General features: G+C 40.3%; 1 protein-coding gene across 6 annotated transcripts in view; it reads left to right on the forward strand.

Moving 5' to 3' along the window:
* Nucleotides 1-24,251, forward strand: part of ARHGAP6 (Rho GTPase activating protein 6) — a 197,411-nt gene that overhangs the window by 95,277 nt on the left and 77,883 nt on the right. The window contains exon 1 of one of the 6 annotated variants that reach the window (XM_081858672.1): nucleotides 6,327-6,423. The exons of the other annotated variants lie outside the window; for them this stretch is intronic. Coding sequence (XP_081714798.1) covers nucleotides 6,349-6,423 — 75 coding nt within the window. The 5' untranslated portion in view covers nucleotides 6,327-6,348. Of the gene's footprint in view, nucleotides 1-6,326; nucleotides 6,424-24,251 lie in introns of those variants that run through there. 6 annotated transcript variants of the gene reach the window in all.

Here is a 24,251-nt window from a genome sequence, read left to right on the forward strand (position 1 = left end):
CTGAAAATTGGAGCAAAAGCCGCAGCACCATACAAAGATACCAAGAACTATGCTATTTTTGCAAATTTACTCTGAAAACATGTGGTCATTGTTAAGAATAAAATTTAGTCCATAGTATATATTTCCACGAATTCCAACAATTCAGGCCAATAAATGCTTGACACTGAGTTCAAGGTCAAGTGAGGGTATGTTCACATTACCATTTAGTGTATTAAGTAGATACTGTAAGTAGATAAATTAAGTAGATAAATAGGGACCGCGCCCCAGCAGGAAGGTAAACGGCGTTTCCGTGTGCTGCGCTGGTTCGCCAGCCGCGGCTTAGTCACGCTGGCCACGTGACCCAGAAGCTGTCTGCGGACAAGCGCCGGCTCCCCGCCTCTTGAGCGAGATGAGCGCGCAACCCTAGAGTTGGTCACGACTGGACCTGATGGTCAGGGGTACCTTTACATTTTATATATTTCCACGAATTCCAACAATTCAGGCCAATAAATGCTTGACACTGAGTTCAAGGTCAAGTGAGGGTATGTTCACATTACTATTTAGTGTGGCTCCAGTGTGCACTGCTGGTTTTTAAGATGGGTTCATACAACATTAGCCACAATCCATCTGCATCCTGTTCCTTTTAGAGAAATACTCCTCTCTAGTGTACTCAGAATTTCTACCACACTTAAAAACAATATGGTTTTCTTCTGCTGCCTTATCTTCCACCCCTAGGACTAGCAGAACTTCTACAGATTTTTCTTACTGTATTTTCTTTATCGAATACTGTTCTTCCATCCCTGGACAGTAATGTACTCTCTGTTTGGCTGGCTAGTTTATTTCCTGAGATGAATTCACGAGTATTTTAAAACAAAACATAGAGAACAGCACAGAGAGATGAAAACCATGTTTTAGGCATGCACCGTCATGGCTAAACTTGAACACAAGGTAAACCATCTTGTGTCAATACTGGGCACTTTAAAAATGATAAGATATTATGAGATATTATGTTAATCTTGGAGTTCTGTATCTTGTTGGCTTTATGAGGGATAATGAGTAATTTGTATATTGGTATATGGCAATCTTTGCCAGCATGTTACTCTCCAGCTGTTTTGGTCAAACTCTTCAGCCCAAGTGGGCATGGCTGTGCTGTTAGGACTGATGGCAGTTGTCACTAGGTTGGGCAAAGGCTGGTACCATGGTACCTTGGTTCTCAAACTTAATCCATTCCGGAAGTCCGCTCTAAAACCAAAGCGTTCCAAAACCAAGGCATGCTTTCCCAAAGAAAGTAACGCAAAATGGACTACTCCGTTGCAGACTTATTACCAAACTTAAAACCATGGAGAGACCTGGTCTGAACAAAGACATTGGATTCTTATCTCATTATACATGACAAAGCCATTTTTCACCTTCTCACCCCTTGCTTTTTCCTGTAAGACCTATTGCAGTCGTTAAGAGTCGTCAACAGGCTCATCACAGCTATCTGCCAATCACCCAATCCCACCACCCTTCTGAGTAATACCCCTCCCCACCTTCTCACTATATAGAAAGGTCTGGTGACTTCTGTTTCAGTGTATCTGAAGAAGTGTGCATGCACACAAAAGCTCATACCAAGAACTAACTTAGTTGGTCTTTTAGGTGCTACTGGAAGGAATTTTTTTATTTTGTTTTGTCCTAAAACAGCAATTTAACATAAATTTTACTATCTAACAAGACCATTGATCCATAAAATGAAAGCAATAATCAATGTACTGTACTATAAAATAAATAAGACAGTATTGTAGATGATAAAAATTAAAATTACATCCCCCCCTTACCTGTACTGATGATAGTCATTGTTTGGATGGGGGGCTTTTATCCATTTCTGCAGTCACAAAATCAGTCCAATCAATCAATCAATCAATCAATGAGTAGCTGAACTGGGTTCCACACAGTCATAAAAACAAATTAACCGAAAAAGCCTCAAAAACAAAAACGCAAAATAGCAAAAACAAAAGCGCCAAACTTAATCTGTTCTGGAAGTCCGTTTGACTTCTGAAATGTTTGAAAACCAAGGCACACTTCTGATTGGTGCAGGTGCCCCAGAAACAAGAGCAGAAAGCCGCATCGGACGTTTGGCTTTCAAAAACCGGAACACTTCTGGGTTTTCAGCATTTGAGAACCAAGGCGTTTGAGTACCATGATGTTTGAGAACCAAGGTACCACTGTATGTGGAACAACATGTAGACATGGTTATTAAAGTGCCGTGTAAAATACTCTCTACTTTTACCATGCTATTTCTAGAGCCAGTACAGAAGCATTCCAAACAAAACTCTCATTTTTACGCAACGTATATGACTTAAGAGATGTAGCCTTAAGCAAAACACTTCCACCGGACAATAGTTCTTCATATTGTTCCACTGGAAGGATGGCCATATATCAACACTGGTAAATAGTTCACTAACTAGGTTTGACTTCCAAGCCTTCAAGCATATGAACTTGTATACTGTGAAGCTGTTGTATACAGAGTCAAAACATTGATGTCCTGTGCAAACATTGGTTAGGGAAACTCAGGCCCAGGGACTGAATGTGGTCCTCAAGTTCTTTCTGTCTGGCCCACCAAGGTGTCCTTAGGCCCATTCCTGCCAGAAACTATATCTATAAGCAACTCCCCATTTGCATGTGTTTGAGTCCTGCACAGCTGCTAATGCACAGGTCATTTTCAGTAGGGCTGGATTACAGTGGTACCTCTGTTTACGAACTTAATTCATTCTGGAAGACCATTCTTACACCAAAAGCGTTCTTAAACTGAGGCGTGCTTTCCCTAATGAGGCCTCCTGCCGGTGGTGCCCTTCCACTATTCGTCTTCCGGGGCAAAGTTCGCTAGCCAGAAAACCTACTTCCGGTTTTGCAGAGGTCATTCCCCAAATCGTTCGTTAACAGAACTGTTAGTAGATCGAGATACCACTGTATGTGTGTCCTGCTGACACACACAGTGCCTCGAAAAGCAACCACCACATAAATGGGAATTGCCTGTATACTTCTTTAGTTTGTGGGTAATACGTTATACTGTGGTACCTCAGGTTACATACACTTCAGGTTACAGGCTCCACTAACCCAGAAAGAGTACCTCGGGTTAAGAACTTTGCTTCAGAATGAGAACAGAAATCGCGTGGCGGCAGCGCGGCAGCAGGAAGCCCCATTAGCTAAAGTGGTGCTTCAGGTTAAGAACAGTTTCAGGTTAAGAACGGACCTCCGGAACGAATTAAGCACGTAACCAGAGGTACCACTGTACCACAAGAAAAAGTATGCATTTTGTCTAGAAATTTTTTAATGAGTCAAATAACTGGGCACAAAATAAGGTATGAGGGAGAATGGGAGATATATGAATAAAGATAACACCACTTATACTGTAGGCTACTGTGGAAAAAACATCAAGGTTCAGTGGCTTGCTAAGTACTGTCGTTAATACTTAGGAGGAGAAAAATATGATTATAAATTATGTTCCTTAATTGAATAGAGCAATGGCATTCAAAGGCATACACAATTTCCTGTGGAATAATAAGCACAAAACGTGATTGCTGAAACTTTATTTTTTAAAAAGTGCAAGAAAAGAACATGTAACACAATTACATTCACCCGAATATTTCATGAAAAACTAAGTGCTTTGTTTAATAAAGTACTGACCTTAATATGAGAGAATCTTTACATGTTTTATTTGCTCTTGGTTGCTTCATACTTTCTGAAAACGAGTTTTATGTTGTATTATTATCAAGAGTTTCCATAATTAAGCTTCTTGATACATCCTGTGCACTGAGCCAAAGTGTTTAAAATCTTTCACACGTCCGGTTCTAAGCTTTCGAACTTGGCTTGATGTCAGCAGGTATTTTTAAGTTAATACAATATGCAGTACTAAAAAACGTTCACCATTTCTGGTAGCACAGTGGCTGGGGTGTGGTGTGATAGTGTAATGCTTTGTGTGAGTGTGAGAGAGACCACTTCAATGTAGTAATTTCAAATGGGTACTTGCAGTACATTTTATTTTATTGCAGTTTTCCCTTCTAATCAAGTCTAAATTCTGATTTAGCCTATAGTAATGTAGTAGTATTCATTTCATGCAACCTTTATCTACTGAAAGTGATATATGTGCTTGGTACAGGGAATGTACTATGTAAACATACAGTGAAGTTTTTCAGAAAGCTGGATTTGTTACTAAGAAACCAAAGATTTCAATAGTAAATCTTATTACAAGACCATGTGTAACAAGTAAATTTTTATTAGAATGGTGTTTAATCAGGACGGCTCATTCTTAATTCTCTCAATTGTTCTTGTTTTAAGCCAACATGTTGACAGACGACACTACCCATTTATTTAATTGATCTGCGACACTGAACACCATTCTAATAAAATAATAAAACAGCTTACACTTTTTCCCCGATGATAGGATGGAAATAGATGGTGGTAGAGAATCTAGTGATTGCCATATAGCGAGCAGCAAGGGGCACTTGGGGCCCCAGAAGAGGCGCAGAGGACCTTTGATCTCACCAGGGCTAACTAATTAACACGCACCTGTCCCTTATCATGTTGGAACTAGGGCTTTACTGTGGTGGCACCTACCTGTTGCATATCAGGAAGACACCCTCCTTTTTTGTATTTTCATTGAAGAGTTCCAGCAAGCCTACTAAGCAGTGGGTTTTTACCCCAATCAGTATCTGTATTTATTTTGAAATTGTTCATATGCAGTTGTTTTCATACAAGCAATTATTTTGTGCATACTTTCTATTGTATTGTGACATCACTTTAAGATGCTTCATAGGAAGTGATTCATAAATGCAATAAAGAACAGTTAGCTTGCATTAGCCATGGCAAGTCTTGTAGCCACATAATTAGGCATTAGCATGCATCTGGGGCCTTGGGTTCCTTCCAAGAATAGGACCTTCATCCTCCAAGGTGGAGACGTAGAAGAGTGTTTGTTAGGGAGAGGCTTTTTAAGGCCTTTCCTTTTCATTTGGGACATTTGTCCCCTCCCCCTTTGGGGAAGGCATAGCAAGTAAAATATCTGTATCTGAAGAAGTGTGCATGCACACGAAAGCTCATACCTAGAACTAACTTAGTTGGTCTTTAAGGTGCTACTGGAATGAATTTTTTTAGCAAGTAAAATAGTTAGGCAAACCTTTGGAAATAAAATTTCCACCAATATTAAACCTAAAGCCTGGAATCTAAGGTCTTAGTCTAACACTGAAGCCCCAAGTCTCAGTGATCATGTGCTAGAAACCAAAGGCCCAGAAAGGATAGGGCTCCCTGTAAAATCAGCAAAGCCTTGACAGCTAGGCAAGCCAGCATCAGGACAAAGATATTCCAGCAGGTGGGGGAACAGAAGTGTTGGTGGGGGAACAGAAACACTGAAAAGAAAGGGGCATAAACCTGAAACTGTGTCTTCATTTAGACACATGTTCCAGTTTCTGGCAGATTGACGTAAGCCACAAATAGGTTTATGCAACCGCCACAGAAACAATGCCCTAAAAGCCAAGGAATATATCCCTGCCAGCCCAAGACCCACAAATAGGATGGAAGCGGCCACCAGCCTGCCTGGCCTCTGCTGAAATTGCATGCAAAACCTTCCCACCAGAATGCAAAGCAACAGAACTCCACACCTCAGGGCCTACAACGTTAGACCCCAGCTGCTGCTCCATTCAGGCCTTCAGCCTGCAACTCCCTACCAGGCTGCTGCATGCAGGCAGACAAAGCCACTGCAGCTTAAAACTGCTGGGTCCTCATCACCTCAGGGCATGACAAAGTGACATTTCCCCATGCAGAGAAGGCTGCAGGTGCCGCCGACCACGCTGCGCTTAGGCCCTGCTGACTGCAAAGAACCAGAAGAGGCTGGGGAAAGGGTGCAGTGGACGTAAAAAGCCCCTCCCTGGTGTGGCCCGACAGCAGCACAGCATGCGTCTGCATACAGCGTGGCTGAGGCCATACCACAATTTCATTCCTGGCATGGCTACAAAGGTCTGCTGTTCCCAGAGCATGCTGCCCCTCCCTGGCAGCTGAACTGATTGGTGATTGGCAATAGTTCTTTTCTTTGTTGCACAGACAACGCCCCCCCCCCAATTTACTCAGGGTTTAGGTTCCAAGGCCCTGCGCATTTCAGTGAAATCAATAATAATAATAATAATAATAATAATAATAATAATAATAATAATAAATTTATTTATACCCCACCCATCTGGCTGGGTTTCCCCAGCCGCTCTGGGCGGCTTCCAGCAAAATATTAAAATACAATAATCCATCAAATATTATGTTGGAAACGCCACTGAAAAATCCAGCATACCCTTTTTTGTGACTCTTTGGGTCGCTTCCGGATTTGGTGTGATTGCACCCATATTGAAAATGTTCTACAGGTTTCTTCATCGCCAGTTTTTTTTTTCTTTTGGAAGGCTTGCAATGCAGTGGAGTGGAGATGAGGTAAGGAATTTATTGGAGCCCACCTAATGTATTTCCTTCTCTTAACATTAAGCACGTCTGAGTGGTACCTGGGGGAGAGACGTTATGTGAAACCCAGATATATCATTCTTAGCCTAAACGCTTTATTTTCTGTCCATTAACATATACACCTCTTCTTCTTTTTCATGCTCGATTATATTCATAAATCATCAAGGAGCTTTATGTTGGTCTTAATGTTATTTATCTGAAAGCTGGTTCTTATATTTGAGTAAAAAAAGGACACATGTTTCTTTAAGAAGATTGAAACTCTTAAACAGCTGGAGGTTGTCTTAACAACACAAGAATAAAAATGGTACTGTTGTGCAACCATTCAGTGCTTTTTGTCAGCCATTTCTCTGTAGGAAACATGACGTGCCTCTGATCAGATAGTGGGAATGTTTTCTTCTACTTCCCTGAGTCACTTGCGAGGAATGTTAAGATTAATGTACCAGATGAATTCTGTCACTGCTGTAATAATGGAAATCACTTTGCTTTTGAACTTGCCACACATTTTAAATAAAAGCCAGGTATTTGAGAGGTCTAGTATTGATTTAAAGAGAAATTAGTTGCACATTTTGGTGTTAGGCATTGCTTGTTTATGACCAATCCTGGATTTGCTTAACTTAGCCCCTTACGTATGGAGTTTGGCACACTGTGTTCCTTTGTTTCTGGAAGCAGCTTTCATATTTATATATTGCTTCATCAGGAACGGTTATTTTACTCAGTTTCTTGCCACCATTCCAGCTCAGCTCAGCATAGAATAGGATCTGCAATGTAGCCCAGTCCACTACTCATAAGCAGCTTTTGACTTCAGTGGAACTCTTGAGTCCAAATGCATAGGAGTGCAGCCTTAAGTGGATAGCATAAATAAACTTTTTAACAGAAATCCAAAAAAAGACACCACACTCATCTGACCACACTGATGCCACAATGTTGTGGGCTGAGCTTAACTGTGCTAAAGTGCAGCTTTGCATCATAGCAACTTAGTTGGACAAATTATTCCACAAGTGGAAAGATCATATTAAAAAGGAGTGTGTGGTAACTATATATTGACTGGGTACTTTGAACTTATTTTTTTCCATGAACTTTTCTGAACAACTTATTTTTATCACATGCTTCAAGTGAACTGAGATGTCAGTGCATACACAGAAAAGCGCGGACACTCCCACATACATATTCCAAAACAGGTATGAGTCTGTAGACAAATTGACTCAATGGTCATGTTGACTAACACTTGAGTAGACAAATAGTTATTGCATTCAAAATAAGTGTGTAAATTTGGCAGAAATAAGCAGCATGTGTTGGAATAATCAGTAGAAAATAGTGTTATCTTCTGTTTTTGAGCTTTAGCTTATAGTGGAGGCTCTGAACTTTCAGCAAGTGATGTAGACTCCAAAGGCCTCTCCATAAATGACCTTTTGTTGTTGATGGGAAGCTTTGCATGATGTTGTGATTTTAAAAATAAATATATCCTACAACTAATCAGCCTAATAATTTAAAAAAGCAAGTTCACCCAATGTCATAAACTATTTGGAAGGAAATACTAACTGCTAGCAACAAAGGGCTTTTCTAGACTCCTTAACTTCAAATAACATTTCTGTTCCTTTTATAGCAGGCATTCTCTAGTTAATTTTCAAGCATAATAGAAATCAAAGGAAAAATAAATGGAGTGTCATGCCTGATCTTATTTCAAAATATGAATAGCTTATTGCTTCAACTTCATTTCTGAAATGGGCTCCTTTAAGTTTTGTTATGAAGTAGCATTGGCCTCTTTTACCTGTAAACAGAGCACTGATGATGATCACCTGTATCATAAAGATGCCATGCAAAGTTTATTTGGTATTTGGTATAATGATTTGAAGATAAAATATATTGTGCTAATTGCTTAATCATGTGTGCAGCTTGGCTTAAAAATGCAAATGAAAAAGACTGTTTCCTGCATAAAAGCTGTGCTTGGCTTTTACACAAGTACAAATATTTAAGAGAAAGATCAAAATGATTCATAACTTGCTCAGCATCACATGTGCAGTATTATTTTAGGTCCAGAGGGGTATTATTGGGAAATAAGAATAATTCTTATTCTGAATTATTAGTGTGTGTCCCACACATGATTAGTACAGGCACGTCTTGATTGTATAATGTACACCCCCAGGACATTGGTGCATCTGATAAAGGGCTACTGTTTGGTCAGTTGCCACATCTGCTCTATTAATACAAATGTTTTCTGCTTAGATTTATTATTTCCTGCATTTATAAACTGCTTTTCATCACTTTGCTTGATACAGTTTCCAACAAAATGAGTAAACAACCCCCTGCACATCATACAAAGTAATAAAACTTTTTAAATCCTCATGAGTTAAACAACAAAACAATACTACAGTACAAAATTATTATGAGATTGAGAGCAAAAACAATGCAGACTTAGGCTTCAGACTTCAGGCTTCAACCAAAACAATTCAGACTTCAGACTTGTGAGATCTGCTTTGTAAAGGACATACAGTTAAGATCAAAGACCAGGGTGCCCCTGAGTAAATTCTAAGCCTGGGTGAGCAAGTGTGTATTAAATAGCTAATCGAAGCTCATTAACCATGGAGCCATCTGCTTCCAAGAGAAGGAAATTCCACAGTCAGGGCACAGATACCCAAGAAGGCATTAGTGCAGGTCTACACACAGTGAGCAACACTTGCTAGCAATACTGGAAAGGGTCCCTCCACCAATCTCAGAACCCAGGAAGGCTGGTTAAGATGCCAGCAAGAACGAGGCAGGACCCAATGGTTACCAGGAAGGATTATTTTGTCTCTGAAAAGCTTACTTTTATTATAGGGGTTGTCTGTATTCAGGAATCCTGCTTGCTTTCGTTAATGTGTCCTTGCAAGCCAGAGTTGCATGGAAGCTATTGTTATAACCATTTATTAACCTTGTAGATAAATGTATGGAGTATATGTGTTTGGGGTGAGGGAGGGGAGGGATACTGTTCTGAAATAAAAACCTTAATTTACAGTAAGCGTGATGAAGGAAGTTAGTTAACATTGCTTGTAGATTCCAAGTCCCCCCCCCTTCCCTAAATTAAACTTTTTTTCCAAATAAACCTTGTGGTACAAACAGTTCTTAAGAAAATTCTATAGATAGAAATTATGTACACAAGGGGGAGTTCTGTATATACAAACCATATGCTAGTACCACTACCAGACAGACATTTTATCACGTTCTGCTTCTCTGGAGTGGTCATAGTTCTCTTGGAAAAAAGAAAAAAACCCCAGCTAAACTAAACTGTATAAAGTCTCGCAAATGCTTCGTGTCTAAGTTCAAAGCAGCAGTTAGAACTAAAATTATCTTGTAAATGCTGCGTTTGAGATAAGAGGAAAATAGCTAATTCTGGTGCCTAATGGAAAAAAGATTAAGTTGCTGAAAAACCTATTGGAAATGCGGTTGGACAGATTAAACTGGGTTCGCCTCCTCTTTTCCTATTGTATGATTATAGTAGGTATTGTACAGCCTGGCCTTTGTGAGTTCTTTGTTAGTTTGGATACAGATGAGCCTTCTGTGATGTTTGCATCTATTTATACGACTTTATGCACACCACATTTTAAATACAGTTGTACCTCGGTTGTCAAATACCCTGGAACTCGTACGTTTCGGCTTATGGACAATTGAAAACTGGAAGCGAGTGTTCGGGTTTTCGAATGATTTTCGGAAGCCGAACTTCCAGTGCGGCTTCCGATTGAGTGCAGGAAGCACCTGTAGCCAATTGGAAGCTGCGCTTTGGTTTTCAAACATTTCCGGAAGTCGAACGGACTCCCGGAATGTATTCTGTTCAAGAACCAAGGTACAACTGTTTTCAATTTCTTATTATTCAGTGTGTTTCAAGATTATGACATAGTATAAACGAACAGAGCCATACAGGGCTTCCCCTATGGACCTAAGTGGATGAACAGGTGCATGTACAGAGTTGTAGTTTTTCAGGTAACTTTCAACTCTGTATGTCAATGCTAAACCACGCAATCTTTTGTGGCTTGTAATTTTTGTGAGACTTAATATCAAGCGAGGTTTCTACTGTTCCAGGGAAATTAAAACATTAAGCTTGGTTGTAAGAGCTTTTTTCCGTTACAACTACCTTTGGTTTGCTGATTTTTAACCTGCTTTTCTCATCACACTATTTTCAGATGCTCTTGTAATATACAACAGTCTCCAAGGTTAATTTTCGTTAACTTATTTCAGCTGCCATCAGCCTTTTAGGAAAAGCAGCACATAGAAGCATTGGCCCATCCATTGCAAACAGATTCGTCATAAATTTTCCTAGGACTTTTGAGAAGTATTTGTTTGGATTATCATTAGGAGGTATTCATCTTGGTGCTTGACTCGGGTGGTGAAGCGTACACCCTTTAAACAAGTATTTTAGAAATTTCAAAGGAATTTATAACGGAACAAGTTGCATCACTTTATTGTTAAAAGTGCTGCAGCTGTGTGTACGACATAGCTGTTGGCGTTTTTAGTAGGCAATCAGTTGCAGGTATCATGAAGCAAAATGGTTATCTTCAAAGGATTCTTGCAGACAAAAGGTTCCACAACTGCCATGCACACACTGTATAACAATCCTTTCTCCACTAAATTTCTCTTAATCTAAAGTGCCTTCTCCTCCTCCACCCCTATTTCTTGCTTAATGGAACAACCATTGGAGAAACATAGTATTAATCATGAAATCCACTACTCCCATTTTTGCAGTTGTGGGTTGCTGTAACTAGGCCTATTCACAGATTCATTAAAGGTGGATAAACATTGTTGAGTAATATGGTGGCTCCTTAGATGTGTGTATTTTAACAATTAAGCAATAAAATATTTGTGTGTGTGTGTGTGTGTGTGTGTGTGTTTGCCTTGATAGATTTGATGTTATATCTAAACTTACCATGGAAAATGGAGCACTTTGATAGATCAATTTTCCTCTTTGCTTTAAAGATTTACTGATGTTAAGCTGTGTGCTACACACTTCTGCTAGGCCAGCTGTTGGTGAGGAAAACGTCACCTATATAAAATGACCTGTCAGATAACAATGTCATTTTAAATCCTTCACTTACTGCAGTTCTGCAACGTAATGGGGTTTCTGTCAACCCAGAGAACATTGCTTTAAAAGGTTTATCAAGCTTTTCATCATTTCGACATAGGCTTCCAAATTATGGATTGGTTTACAGTGGAGTTGGTTTACCACTCTTACCAAGCCAGCAGCTGCTTAGACACTTATTTTTTTTTTAAATAACCTAGGCAATCAAATTTCTGAATTGTAGGGGGTTGGACCAGATGGCCTTCAGAGTCCCTTCCAGATCTTCAGTTTATGATTTTATGTTCTTCAGGGCTCATGCAGCTAGTGTTGTAACAATCTGGTGCCAGGTGGCCAGTTAGAAGAAGTCATATGGCAAGATCACCGAGATCAAACAGATTATGACCATCTTACATTCAGTCTTGATTATAGTGCCTCTGAATGCTTCCGGAACACCATTTAATGGTGTCAGTTGGATGAGGATGTTGACAAGATGCTCAAAAGGGTCTGCTGGGCAAGGTGTGGAAATTCCAGCGTCTCTCTCTGCTGTACATGGCAAGTAAAGATTAGTACGTGGTGGTGTTACAAGATGTTTTTCAGAGAAACTTGTCTCTTTTACTAATCTTTCAAGGGTTTCTCAGAACATGGACAGAAACCTAGAGTGACTAACTCTCTCCCCACACATCCCACTCTTCGCCAACTGTTTAGATGCCGCACATCAGCTGTGACTGTGGACAAAACGAAAGAGGAGAGGGCTTAACTTAACATTATGTGGCCATCCCTCTCCTGCTCATACTAATACACAGCCAAGCACACACACATATATAAAGCACACTCAGAACACACTGCATTGCTCATACATTTTCATTCAAGTCCCTCTTTCCTCCCTTTAAATTTGAAACACCAAGGTGGTAGGGAATGGGGAGAGAATTAATGGCCCACTCTTCATCCTTTTTCTGAGGTTAGGGGGCTTTCTGTGCCTAAAGAACACCTCTGTTGACTTTCTCAAGTTTTGCAAGCATACTCTTCCTGAAAACTTGAATAGAGTTAGGAACAAGTGCATCTCTGCTTATAATATTGTTACGAGTTTGGTTGCTAGAGTTTGTGGCTGCAAGGCACCCATAATTCCTGGATTTAGTCAGTGTTATAATTTAATCAATGCTTGGTGAGTTAAACTGAAAGTCAGGCTTCTAATAGCTGGACTCAGATTTCCGTGTAAGACGATTGCCTGAGATACGATTAACAGAGAACAAAGACAGGGAGATGGGCTATCAGTGAATCGGAGACTCTTGTCAGCTGGCAGATGGGTGGAGCCCGACCTTGAGGTCTGAGATCGTTATTCAGAAGCCAGAGTTTTTGTTAGGAGGAAGTTTGAGGATTTCGGTTGGCTGTGGCATGATCGAGGGGAAAAGGTGTCACTCTGTTAAACGCAGCAGGCTGGGGGGGGGGCTGAACACAATACTGGCTGACAGTTTAAATCAGAGACTACTACAATGGGAGAAGCAGAACCCTTTTGAAGTGTGATGCTAGGAGCCCCAACGTTATTGGCTCAAGTTGTATATATGTGTCAATAAGTAAATATGCATACTGTGTCTCATTGTCCAGAAGGAAACACAGACCCTGGGTAAGAGCCTGGAATTACCTAGAATCTCATACTGCTGTGAAGATTGTGGGTGGTGTTCAACAGTATCCTGTCTTTACCTCAGTTCCTGAGGTTTGCCAGTCAGATAAAGAGAGAGAGCAACCATGTCTATACAGCCCTCCTTTTTCTTGTGTGGGCAGGAATGATTTTTATGTAAAATAAAAAGAAGTGGGCAGTGTTATAAGAGTACAGTGGTACCTCGGATTAAGTACTTAATTCGTTCCAGAGGTCCATTCTTAACCTGAAACTGTTCTTAACCTGAAGCACCACTTTAGCTAATGGGACCTCCTGCTGCTGCCACGCCACCGGAGCAAGATTTCTCTTCTCATCCTGAAGCAAAGTTCTTAATCTGATGTACTTTTTCTGGGTTAGCTGAGTCTGTAACCTGAAGCGTCTGTAACCCGAGGTACCACTGTACACAAGATTTCAGGAAATAGAAATGAATGTTTCTTCCTGTTTCCTGAGGAATTAGAGAAATACTTCTAACTATGCTGCCATGGCTATGCCAAAACATCCCCAATGCTACTAACATGTAGTTATTTTTTTATTAATATTTTTGCTGTTGCAGATGCCCTTGCAGATAAAATCAGTGGATTTTTTTTTGGGGGGGGGAGTAGAAAAATACTTTTAAAGTACTTGGGTATTGGACCTGGCATGCCAGTTAGCAGTTTTCCATCCCTGACATAAGCTATAATTCTCACTCCTTCATTTTCAAGACATAATTTTTATTTATTATCAAACCTTTATTAGGCATTATGCAAATAAAACCATAAAAGAGAAAATAACATATAAAAACCTTGAAATGTATATAAAAAAAGGCAGCAGATGGCTACATACATATATATATATATACATATAAAATCAGTAGTTTCCCTTGTTAACCTGCTCCTTGGAGGACTGCTGCCAAAAACTCAGCTACCCCCGCCGTTACCCTTTGGTCAGCGTCGGATAGGTAAAGTCCCACACATTTATCTTGCTGGATGTGAGGGCGATCTGGCTGCGACATCTGTCACCCCATTGATCGCCAGGGTTGATTCGGCTGATCTGGCTGGCTAGGCGGGTGTCCCCTTCCTCCCTCACCGCTCCATGTGCGTCCCTCCCGAAGCTGCGCGCTCGGTGGAAGAGGACGACCATCCCAGATAGAAGGAGTGTACCGTTCTTCGGTCAAGGGTATACGATAGCTGCGCTCCCCTGCTAGAACCTCCAAACAAGCTCAAGACATAATTTAGTTTTCCACAATTGAGAGAGAGAAATCAGTTGTAGCCTTTAAAAAACACACGCATTCAGACACAATATTTCTGTTTCATTTACTCATTCTAGAATCATTAGTGGTTGTGTGATCAGTCAAGGTTTTTGGGTACTTAAACGGTTCTAGTTAATTAGTGCTAACTGCAAATGAATGGGAAATTATTATTTTAAGGTTTCATTGAGTTGTAAAACTCCAGCACTTGTGGTAGTGTGGTTTTCCTAATGTGATCCTGTATTTTTAACAACTCTGGTTTGTGGTTTTGCTGAAGCATCTGCATTTCCCCCCCAAATGTGTACCTTTTTATAGATAAAACTAGTTCATAAGACAAGCGTGTTGGATCAGGCTAATGATCTATCCAGTCTAGCATTACAGGGGCTGACCAGATGTCTGTGGGAAGCCTGCAAGGTAGACAAGAACACAACACAACCTACCAGCAACTTGTATTTAGAGGCTGACAGCCATTGATAGCCTTTGTCCTCCATGTTATTTGTCCAGTCTTTCAAAGCCATTCAGGTTGGTTGCCACCACAGCCTCCTGCGGGTTTTGAGTTCTATATTTTAACTGTGTTCTGCATTAAGTACTTTTTACCTGTCCTTAATCTTCCAACATTCAGCTTCATGGAATGTCCATGAGTTCTAGCATTATTAGAAAGGGAGAGAAAACTGTCCTCTATCCAACTTTTTCCATGCCATGTATATCAGTGCTTTTTTTCTGGGGGTACGCAGGGGGACACATACCCCTAAACATTATGTGAGTCTAAGTTTGGCCTCATTGAGGGTCAGTATTTCAATATGAGTAGGAAAATGTGAGTACCCCTAAACATTTTTTAAAACACTGTGTATAATTACCGTATTTTTCGCTCTATAGCACCAGACCATAAGACGCACCTAGTTTTTGGAGGAGGAAAACAAGAAAAAAATATTCTGAAATCTCAGATGCCAGAACAACAAGAGGGATCACAAGCAGCAATCCCTCTTGCGGTTCTGGTTTCTGGGATAGCTGCGCAGCCTGCATTTGCTCCATAAGACGCACACACATTTCCCCTTACTTTTTAGGAGGGAAAAAGTGAGTCTTATAGAGCAAAAAATACAGTATATAAAACTTCTATCATGTTACTGCTTACTTGCCTTTTTTGTAAACTAAAAAGTCCCAAATGCTGCAACTTTTCCCTATCGGGGAGTTGCTCTATCCCCTTGACCAATTCGGTTGCCCCTTTCTGCACTTTCTCCAACTCCTTGCTTTTTTACAATTCATGAAAATAGCATTGCATGTGTGCTTTGGGATTTGAGGAATAGTAATGCATGGGCATACGTGTGTGTGTGTGTGTGTGTGTGTGTGTGTGTGTCTATTTGTGCAGATGCAACTGTTTTTGTAGTGCCAGTTTTTTGTTTTTGTTTTTAAATAATTCGTAGAAGTATTGTAAATGGATGCATTTAGTACATATAAACGTAAAATAGTATCTTGGCACATGTGTGTCTCTATGTGAAGCAGAAATTAAATACTCTTTAACATACACACACACACACTTTAATGAAAATGGCTGTGCTTGAAAATGGAAGGTGCTATGCAATTAAATGCATTTGATATGATGTGCACTTTTATGTACTAAATAGAGATTTATTTATTTATTTAAAAAAGCTTTGTAAAGTGGCTTCAGTTATTATTCAGTTGTTATTATTATTATTTCCTGTTTTAGCCTTTAAAGCATTAGTAATCACCAAGACTGGCTCAAAACAACTTTTCTTCACCCCAGCCTCACCCAACCCCCAAATGAGAACATGCATTGGCAGGAAAATGCATTGTTTAGTTTGTGATAATTTCACAAGAGGACAAAGGAATAAATCCTATAATATTTTCTTCACTGGGCTTTAATTCAAGGCTTCTGTTTAATAGAGAAAGTTGTAGGCTGAGTGATAGCTATGGATTTGTGATTCAGCGTGTGATTCAGTGGTCTTTCATAGTGTTCCATGGTGTCCTCGTTTTCTGTATTGCACATTTTGGTGTTTGCAAAAAATACCACAGAACTAACAAAGAAAAACATGAGAAAAATTCTGCATACTCTTGTGTTACTGATATTTTTGCCAACCAAGACAGTACAGTTTTAGAGGAAATTCATCTGTGGTTTTGAAATGTAGTTACAAACTGGTTTACCATTAGAAGAGTCAGCTACATGGACTGTAACATGAGAAGATGTTGAGTCTTCTGAAGAGCTCCTGAAATTTTATCACTCAAAGATGCTAGTTCATAGGCATCCCTAATATTCTCACCTGGTGATGAAGGGGCTCACTTTGTTTTGCTCGTTCCATGTGAGGCACTGCAAACAGGTCCATAAGAAGGAACCATCTCTGGGTCAGCTTGGTATTGAGTGGTGATCAGCAAACGTGCCCTGTGCTTCATGTGTTCAGATTCTATTAGAACCTGCCAATTTTTTATTCTGGGAACCGCCTTGAGATCTTATGATGAAGGGCGGCATATAAATTTTAATTAATTAATGCCAGGTCCGGATTGAAACTGTGAATGGCCATTTTTTAATTTTGTATTTCATTGTTTTACATAGTTGTTTCTTTAAAAAAATTTTGCATATAAAATGTGAGAGGAGGATGCTGCCATTGAGTGAGTGATTGAGAAATGCTTCAGCCGAGATGTTGAGCAGGGGGAACAGGATATAGATAGGTAAGGCAGCCTACAGGACTGTCGTCAGCATTGGATTGCAGGTTGCTGCTGTTGTTGTTTAGTTTTTTCTCTGTGCGCACAACATATATCTATCAATATACATATATTTGCTATTTTTGTAAAATACCTAAGAGACTGTTTTGGTATTCAGCAGTGAATTACCGTATTTTTCGCCCTATAGGACGCACCGTCCCATAAGGCGCACCTAGTTTTTTGGGGGGGAAATTTTTTTTTCCCCAGGCTGGGGCAGGGGGAAGCCCGAGCTTTCCCCGACCCCAGCCCCCATAACAGGCAACTCTCCGCAAGCCGCGAGAGCCCAGTGCTGGGCTCCTGCGCCTTGCGGAGAGCTGCGTGAAGCCTGGGCTTCCACGGCTTGCGGAGATCTGCGCGAAGCCTGGAGATCGAAAGCCTGCATTCGCCCCATAGGACGCACACACATTTCCCCTTCATTTTTGGAGGGGGAAAGTGCGTCCTATGGGGCGAAAAATACGGTAAATCCTCATCTGTCTGTTTGGATAGTAAAGGTATAATTTCAAGAGCTGTCTTCAGTGCTAATTGGTTAGAGTTACTTACCTAGTTCCCCTAACTCACTGGATAAGGTAACTTTCAGGTGTATTTGTAGCTGGTTGACTGACTGAACCTGAAGAACGCTCGCTAAAGGTCCCTGGACTTAAGTGACAAGTGGGGTGCCGCAGGGTTCTGTCCTAGAACCATTGTTGTTCAACGTCTTGGTAAACAACTTGGATGAAGGAATTGAGGGGATATGCATCAAATTTGCAGATGACACCAAACAGGAAGGGGTAGCTAATGCCGCAGAAGACAGAATCGGAATTCAGGAAGCCCTTAACAGGTTAGAGAACAGGGCCTAAACTAACAAAATAAATTTCAGAAGGGACAAATGTCAGGTTCTACATTTAGGCAAGAATAACCAGCTGCACAAATATAAGGTGGAGGACACATGGATTGGCAATAGTATATGTGAAAAGGATCTAAGGGCCTTAGTAGACCACAAGTTTAACATGCATCAACAGTGTGATGTAGGCACAAAAAAGGCTAATGCTATTCTAGGCTGCATCAACAGAAAAATAGCATCCTGATCAAGGGGAGTAATAGTTGCACTTTAGTCAGCCTTGGTCAGACCACACCTGGAGTACTGTGTCTAGTTCTGGGCACCACAATTTAAGAAGGATATTAATAAGCTGGAATGTCTGCAGAGGAGGGCGACCAGGATGATCAGGGGCCTGGAAACCAAGCCTTATGAGGAATGGTTGAGGGTGTTGGGTATGTTTAGCTTGGGAAAGAGGTGACCAAGAGGAGATATGACAGCCATCTTCAAATATCTAAAGGGTTATCACATGGAAGATAATAAAATCATAGAATTGTAGAGTTGGAAGGAATTCCAAGGGTCCAACTTCCTGCAGTGCATGAGGCTCTAACCCATGACCCTGAGAATAAGAGTCTCATGCTCTACCAGCGGAGTTGTGTATGGAGCAAGCTTTTCTCCTGCTCCGGAGGGTAGGACCCAAACCAATGGCTTCAAGAAAGGAGATCCTGACTAAACATCAGGAAGAACTTTCTGACAGTAAGAGCTGTTTGACAGTGAAACAGACTTCCTCCGGACCTTGTGGACTCTTCTTCCTTGGATGTTTTTAAGCAGAGGTTGGATGACCACCTGTCATGGATGCTTGAGTTGGGATTCCTCCAATGCAGGAGGTTGGGCTAGATGACCCTCAGGATCCCCTCCAACTTTACAATTCTATGATTAAATTTACTTTGTGACATGTTGCTGAATCCAGGCAGGAGAAGAAGCAATGTATAGGTAGCAGTGCATGCATCCTCCCATCCCCACTTCATGGTGTTTATGGTCCTTGGATGCTCCCACAAAAAGATGGGGAAAGAGCAGAAACAGAAGGTATTCAAAAATATATCCACCAAAATATTGCAAGATAGTGTTCAGACTTAAGTTACTCCTGAACTCTTGATTGACCTACCAAAATGTTCATCAAGTTTATGATTTCAGAAAAGAGTGACTTAATTGTGGATTTTGACACTGGGAACTGGGAAAAATTAGTGTCACCTAAATGAGCCAAATTATGTGTTTTGCTTTTCCAAATGATATTGCCTTTTAAGATGGTTTTATTTGCCTTTTTTAAAACCATAAAGTGTACATTTGCTAATATAACTTTTCACTGCTTTGAGAGAGGCAGCAGTTTGGTTTGGGGCTGCTGCTTTGCTCGGATTTCGTTAAGTGCTGAAAATGCTGATTTCTTTAAAAGGGGCATTTCAAGTGGTGTGGTACTTTTATCTCTGCAAAGGAAGTCCTTTTTTTTTTAAAAAAGGAAACTGTTAATGTCTGTACTTCTATTCCTGCCAGTTTCAGTTGAGTCATCTACAGTTGTGAAGCGCATCTCATGACCAGCTGTATATACGAATTTATAAATGGAAAGCAGAACCTGTGGAAAGCCTGCTTTGTTGATGCACAGAAAAGAGAAACCCAATCTCTTCTTTCTTAAACACACACACATTTGTCTTGGCTTACGTTTTGTGTGTTCCCCTTCCTCCATTTATATTAAAAATAAATATTGGCTAATAATACTTACCATTATTATAGCTTTGTTGTACTGTCTGCCCTAAGGTCTCATATTGTTTTAATGTAGAATGTTTACATGTTATTCATTGTAGCTGAATTATTGCAGAATTTGTCTGACATAGTTTATTATTTTTTGTCTTTCTCATTAAAGTATGTTGCTTTGTGTTCTTTGAGAATGTATATTTTCTGTATTGTTTTTACAGATTTTCCTTACAAAAAAGAACATCTGAAAATGTGTTTGGAACCAGTTTCTGTTGTTCTTTTTCTCTCTCTCCCACCCCCGCCAATTTTATGATCTTGCCAATACAGTAAACAATTTTGAGAATGCAATAACATATTGTGCCATACTAAAAATTTTCAAATAGGCAGCAATCGGCATTGTTTGCATTGCATGGGATGTGATTTTGCAGGATCTACATGTCTTGTTTTTCTTTTTTAAAGGACTCAGTAGCTGTATTTCTCTAGGACACCCAATATTTTCTTGGTTGCAGTCTATTGGAATTGCCTAGTACTGGCAGAACTGGGTTCTCTTTGTGTGTCAGGAGTGTTTTATTTTTTTGTTGTTGTTGTTTAGTCGTTTAGCCGTGTCCGACTCTTCGTGACCCCATGGACCAGAGCACGCCAGGCCCTTCTGTCTTCCACGGCCTCCCGCAGTTTGGTCAGACTCATGCTGGTAGCTTTGAGAACACTGTCCAACCATCTTGTCCTCTGTCGTCCCCTTTTCCTTGTGCCCTCCATCTTTCCCAACATCAGTGTCTTTTCCAGGGAGTCTTCTCTTCTCATGAGGTGGCCAAAGTATTGGAGCCTCAGCTTCAGGATCTGTCCTTCCAGTGAGCACTCAGGGCTGATTTCCTTCAGAATGGATAGGTTTGATCTTCTTGCAGTCCATGGGACTCTCAAGAGTCTCCTCCAGCACCATAATTCAAAAGCATCAATTCTTCGGCGATCAGCCTTCTTTATGGTCCAGCTCTCACTTCCATACATCACTACTGGGAAAACCATAGCTTTTACTATACGGACCTTTGTTGGCAAGGTGATGTCTCTGCTTTTTAAGACGCTTCCTCCCAAGGAGCAGGCGTCTTTTAATTTCGTGGCTGCTGTCACCATCTGCAGTGATCATGGAGCCCAAGAAAGTAAAAGAAAGTAAAAACCTCCATTTCTTCCCCTTCTATTTGCCAGGAGGTGATGGGACCAGTGGCCATGATCTTCGTTTTTTTGATGTTGAGCTTCAGACCATATTTTGCTCTCTCCTCTTTCACACTCAATAAAAGGTTCTTTAATTCCTCCTCACTTTCTGCCATCAAGGTTGTGTCATCTGCATATCTGAGGTTGTTGATATTTCTTCCGGCAATCTTAATTCCGTCTTGGGATTCATCCAGCCCAGCCTTTCGCATGATGAATTCTGCATATAAGTTAAACAAGCAGGGAGACAATATACAGCCTTGTCATACTCCTTTCCCAATTTTGAACCAATTAGTTGTTCCATATCCAGTTCTAACTGTAGCTTCTTGTCCCACGTAGAGATTTATCAGGAGACTGATGAGGTGATCAGGCACTTCAGGAGTGTTTGTTCTAGATTAAAGTTACCAGATTTTTTTCAATGAATCCGGGGACACTTTTCAACTTTAGTAGGAATGATAGGATTTAGTCAGGGGACTGATTTGTAAATCTGGGAACTTCCCTGGGAAACAGGGATGTCTGGTAACCTTATTCTAGATGAAATAGTCAGCTCAGTAGGAGAGAAATTGGTTTGCATGCAAAATGTCCCAGGTTCAATCCCTAACATCTCTAGATAGAGTAAAAAACCCTGGACAGCTACTTCCACTTGTTCCCTTCACCAACAGTGGTGGCTATGTCTTCATACAGGGTTGCATTTGGAAGGAAATCCACCCAGGATCACTTGAAGGGATGTTGTAACAGTGGAACAAAACAATCCTCATATTTCTTCAGGCATGGATGAAGGGTAGGAGTTTTTATGATCACAAGCTGTTGCCAGAGCAAATGATTTACTTGCCAGAAGCAAACTGACAAATTACAGCTGTTGATCCATCATTTGTTGACTAGAGTGAAGGTAGATGGTTTTCATCTGTGGATATGTCAGAAAAACGAATAATTGATCTTGGTTTGGTTGTGACATATCATAACACAAATTTCAAGCAAAAGTTTGTTTTACATTTTTATATGATACATTTTGGCATTTGTTTGGCATGTCTGGAAAGTGGATGGTGGTGAATTTGAGGAAATAGAAAAAGCCACATCAACTGAAACAGTTCTAGTTGAGGAGAGTAATGGTTTTCACACCCCCCCCCCATTATTGCTTGCATTATTGTTACTATTATTATATCCTTTAAGGAGGCATTTTCTATATTGTGACATTTGTAGTTTGTTGTACTATTAATACCAACTGACTTGCATGTAGAACAGAAAATTTAACTAGACTTTACCACTGGTGTTACATCTGATCCCTAATTGTCAGAACACCAGAACCAGCCAAATACATTTTGCTGCATTAGGTGAAGGAAAGAATAGTTTCATTTCCCATTTTAAATGCAGAAGCCAATAGGGCTGGCAGATAAATCATACTTGAGCACTGACAGGACAGGGTCTTCTACACCTTGGGGAAGGAAATATGGCAGCTGGCTTGATATACAAAACACCATCACCTTGTTGCTGCTGCCTGCTCCCAGAATCTGTTGCCTGGAATGATAACCTTCCTCTGCACAAGGGCCAGCACTTAATTTCTTAGTTTGCTTTTTAAAATAAAAAAAATGAACTTACACAATATGATTTGGGGCACATCTCTCCTCTCGTTTTTAACTAGTAACATATTTGTTTTTAATTGATCGAACTGGGAAAATCACAGAAACAATAGGATTGACTGTTCTTCTTTCGTCGTGTTTGTGTATGTGTGAAGTAATTTATAAGTTCTGCTGACTGATCTTGGTACATCTTCAGAATTGTAAGGAAGTAGTAAAACGTACCTGGCTTCCCTACTACCCCATTATACTTCAGGAAAAGCAGAAATATACTTTGCCTAATGAAGGATATTGTGTTGAATGAAACATTCATATGAAAGAATTATCTTGAATATTCATTCCTTTATTGCTTTCTAATGCAATGTGTTTCCTGTAGATAGTTTGAGGAAATTCCTTGTATAGGGCATGTGACAAAGTACATATTTGGAGGCCCCTTTCAAACAACTATATCTATACTGAAATGAAGTGTGTCATGGTTTCCTGTGACTGCCCCCCCCCCCCCCGGTTAGTATATTTAAGTTTCAAACTTTGCTATGCTTTCTCTGGGCATCATGCTCCAGCTTGGTCTATTTTAAATAGTTGTAAAGCTTCTCGGATATAAATACAGTACACTGTTAGAAAGGTTAGATGCTGGTCAAGTGTTTCTTGTCAACTGCTTCATTTTCTTCACCTTTTCGAGTTTGCTAGGATGGCCTTTAATCAGACATTGGCCAGCTCCAGTTAATTACGACCTAGATCTTTTCCACATTCCAAAGAAATCCATCTTGTGTTGCATTTCTCACTTCAAAGGACTTTTGACTGAATGATGATTGCTGATCACTTTTCAGCAGAGTATGCAGAGAGCTGGACAGAAGGGCTTAAAAAAAATGTGATTCACTGATTTGGCCTTGCAGTCGTAGGGATGGGTCTGTGTGAATTAGCTGACCTTTGTTCCGTCACTGTGACTGGGGTTATTCTTCTGGTTGAATAGTTAAAATAATGCTACAGTCATTTTCTTCATTTTCTCATACATAAATTCTGGGTCTTATATATTTTTCACCCAATCTATTTCCCCCAATGAAGCTTTATGTTGCTAGGTTTGTCTGTTTAAGTTCAAATGAACTGTGACCCTAACTTGTGTCTCCATCCTTCAGGATACCTGAAGTATTACTTAATTATAATGTATTAAAAAGAGATATAAAATGTGGCAATAAGTGTTAAACATGGGCTGCAGGCACAAGAAGATTGGAGACTGTAGTTAAGGAAAACCGGGGCTATCTAGTTAAAGATTGTCAGGTTGGCTGGAACGTTAAGAAAAAATAAAATGCTGCATTTCCTTGGAATTCCTTCCCACTAAAATGTGGTGTTGACTAGATTAAATTCTGGGAACACTGTCATATTTTAAGCTCCGGAAATAGAATCTGATTTTCCCCCCCACTGGCAAAAGGAGAATTCCTGGCTTATCATCAACTTCTGCTTCCTCATTAATCATATTCTCCCCTTCCCGTTCTCTGATATTACGTGGCTCAGACTGTGATAAACCATCCTCATAATAAAATCTTTACAACAGTGTACATGTAGCTACTTTTAAAATAATATTTAACAAAAACAAATAATGATTAATTAACTATTTTTAAGGGACACGGGTGGCACTGTGGTCTAAACCACAGAGCCTAGGACTTGCCGATCAGAAGGTTGGCGGTTAGAATCCCCGCGACGGGGTGAGCTCCCGTTGCTCGGTCCCTGCTCCTGCCAACCTAGCAGTTTGAAAGCACGTCAAAGTGCAAGTAGATAAATAGGTACCGCTCCGGCAGGAAGGTAAATGGCATTTCCGTGCACTGCTCTGGTTCCGCCAGAAATGACTTAGTCATGCTGGCCACATGACCCGG

This window comes from Podarcis erhardii (assembly GCF_964252035.2).
Source record: "Podarcis erhardii genome assembly, chromosome: 4".
Classification (NCBI taxonomy): Eukaryota; Metazoa; Chordata; class Lepidosauria; order Squamata; family Lacertidae; genus Podarcis; species Podarcis erhardii.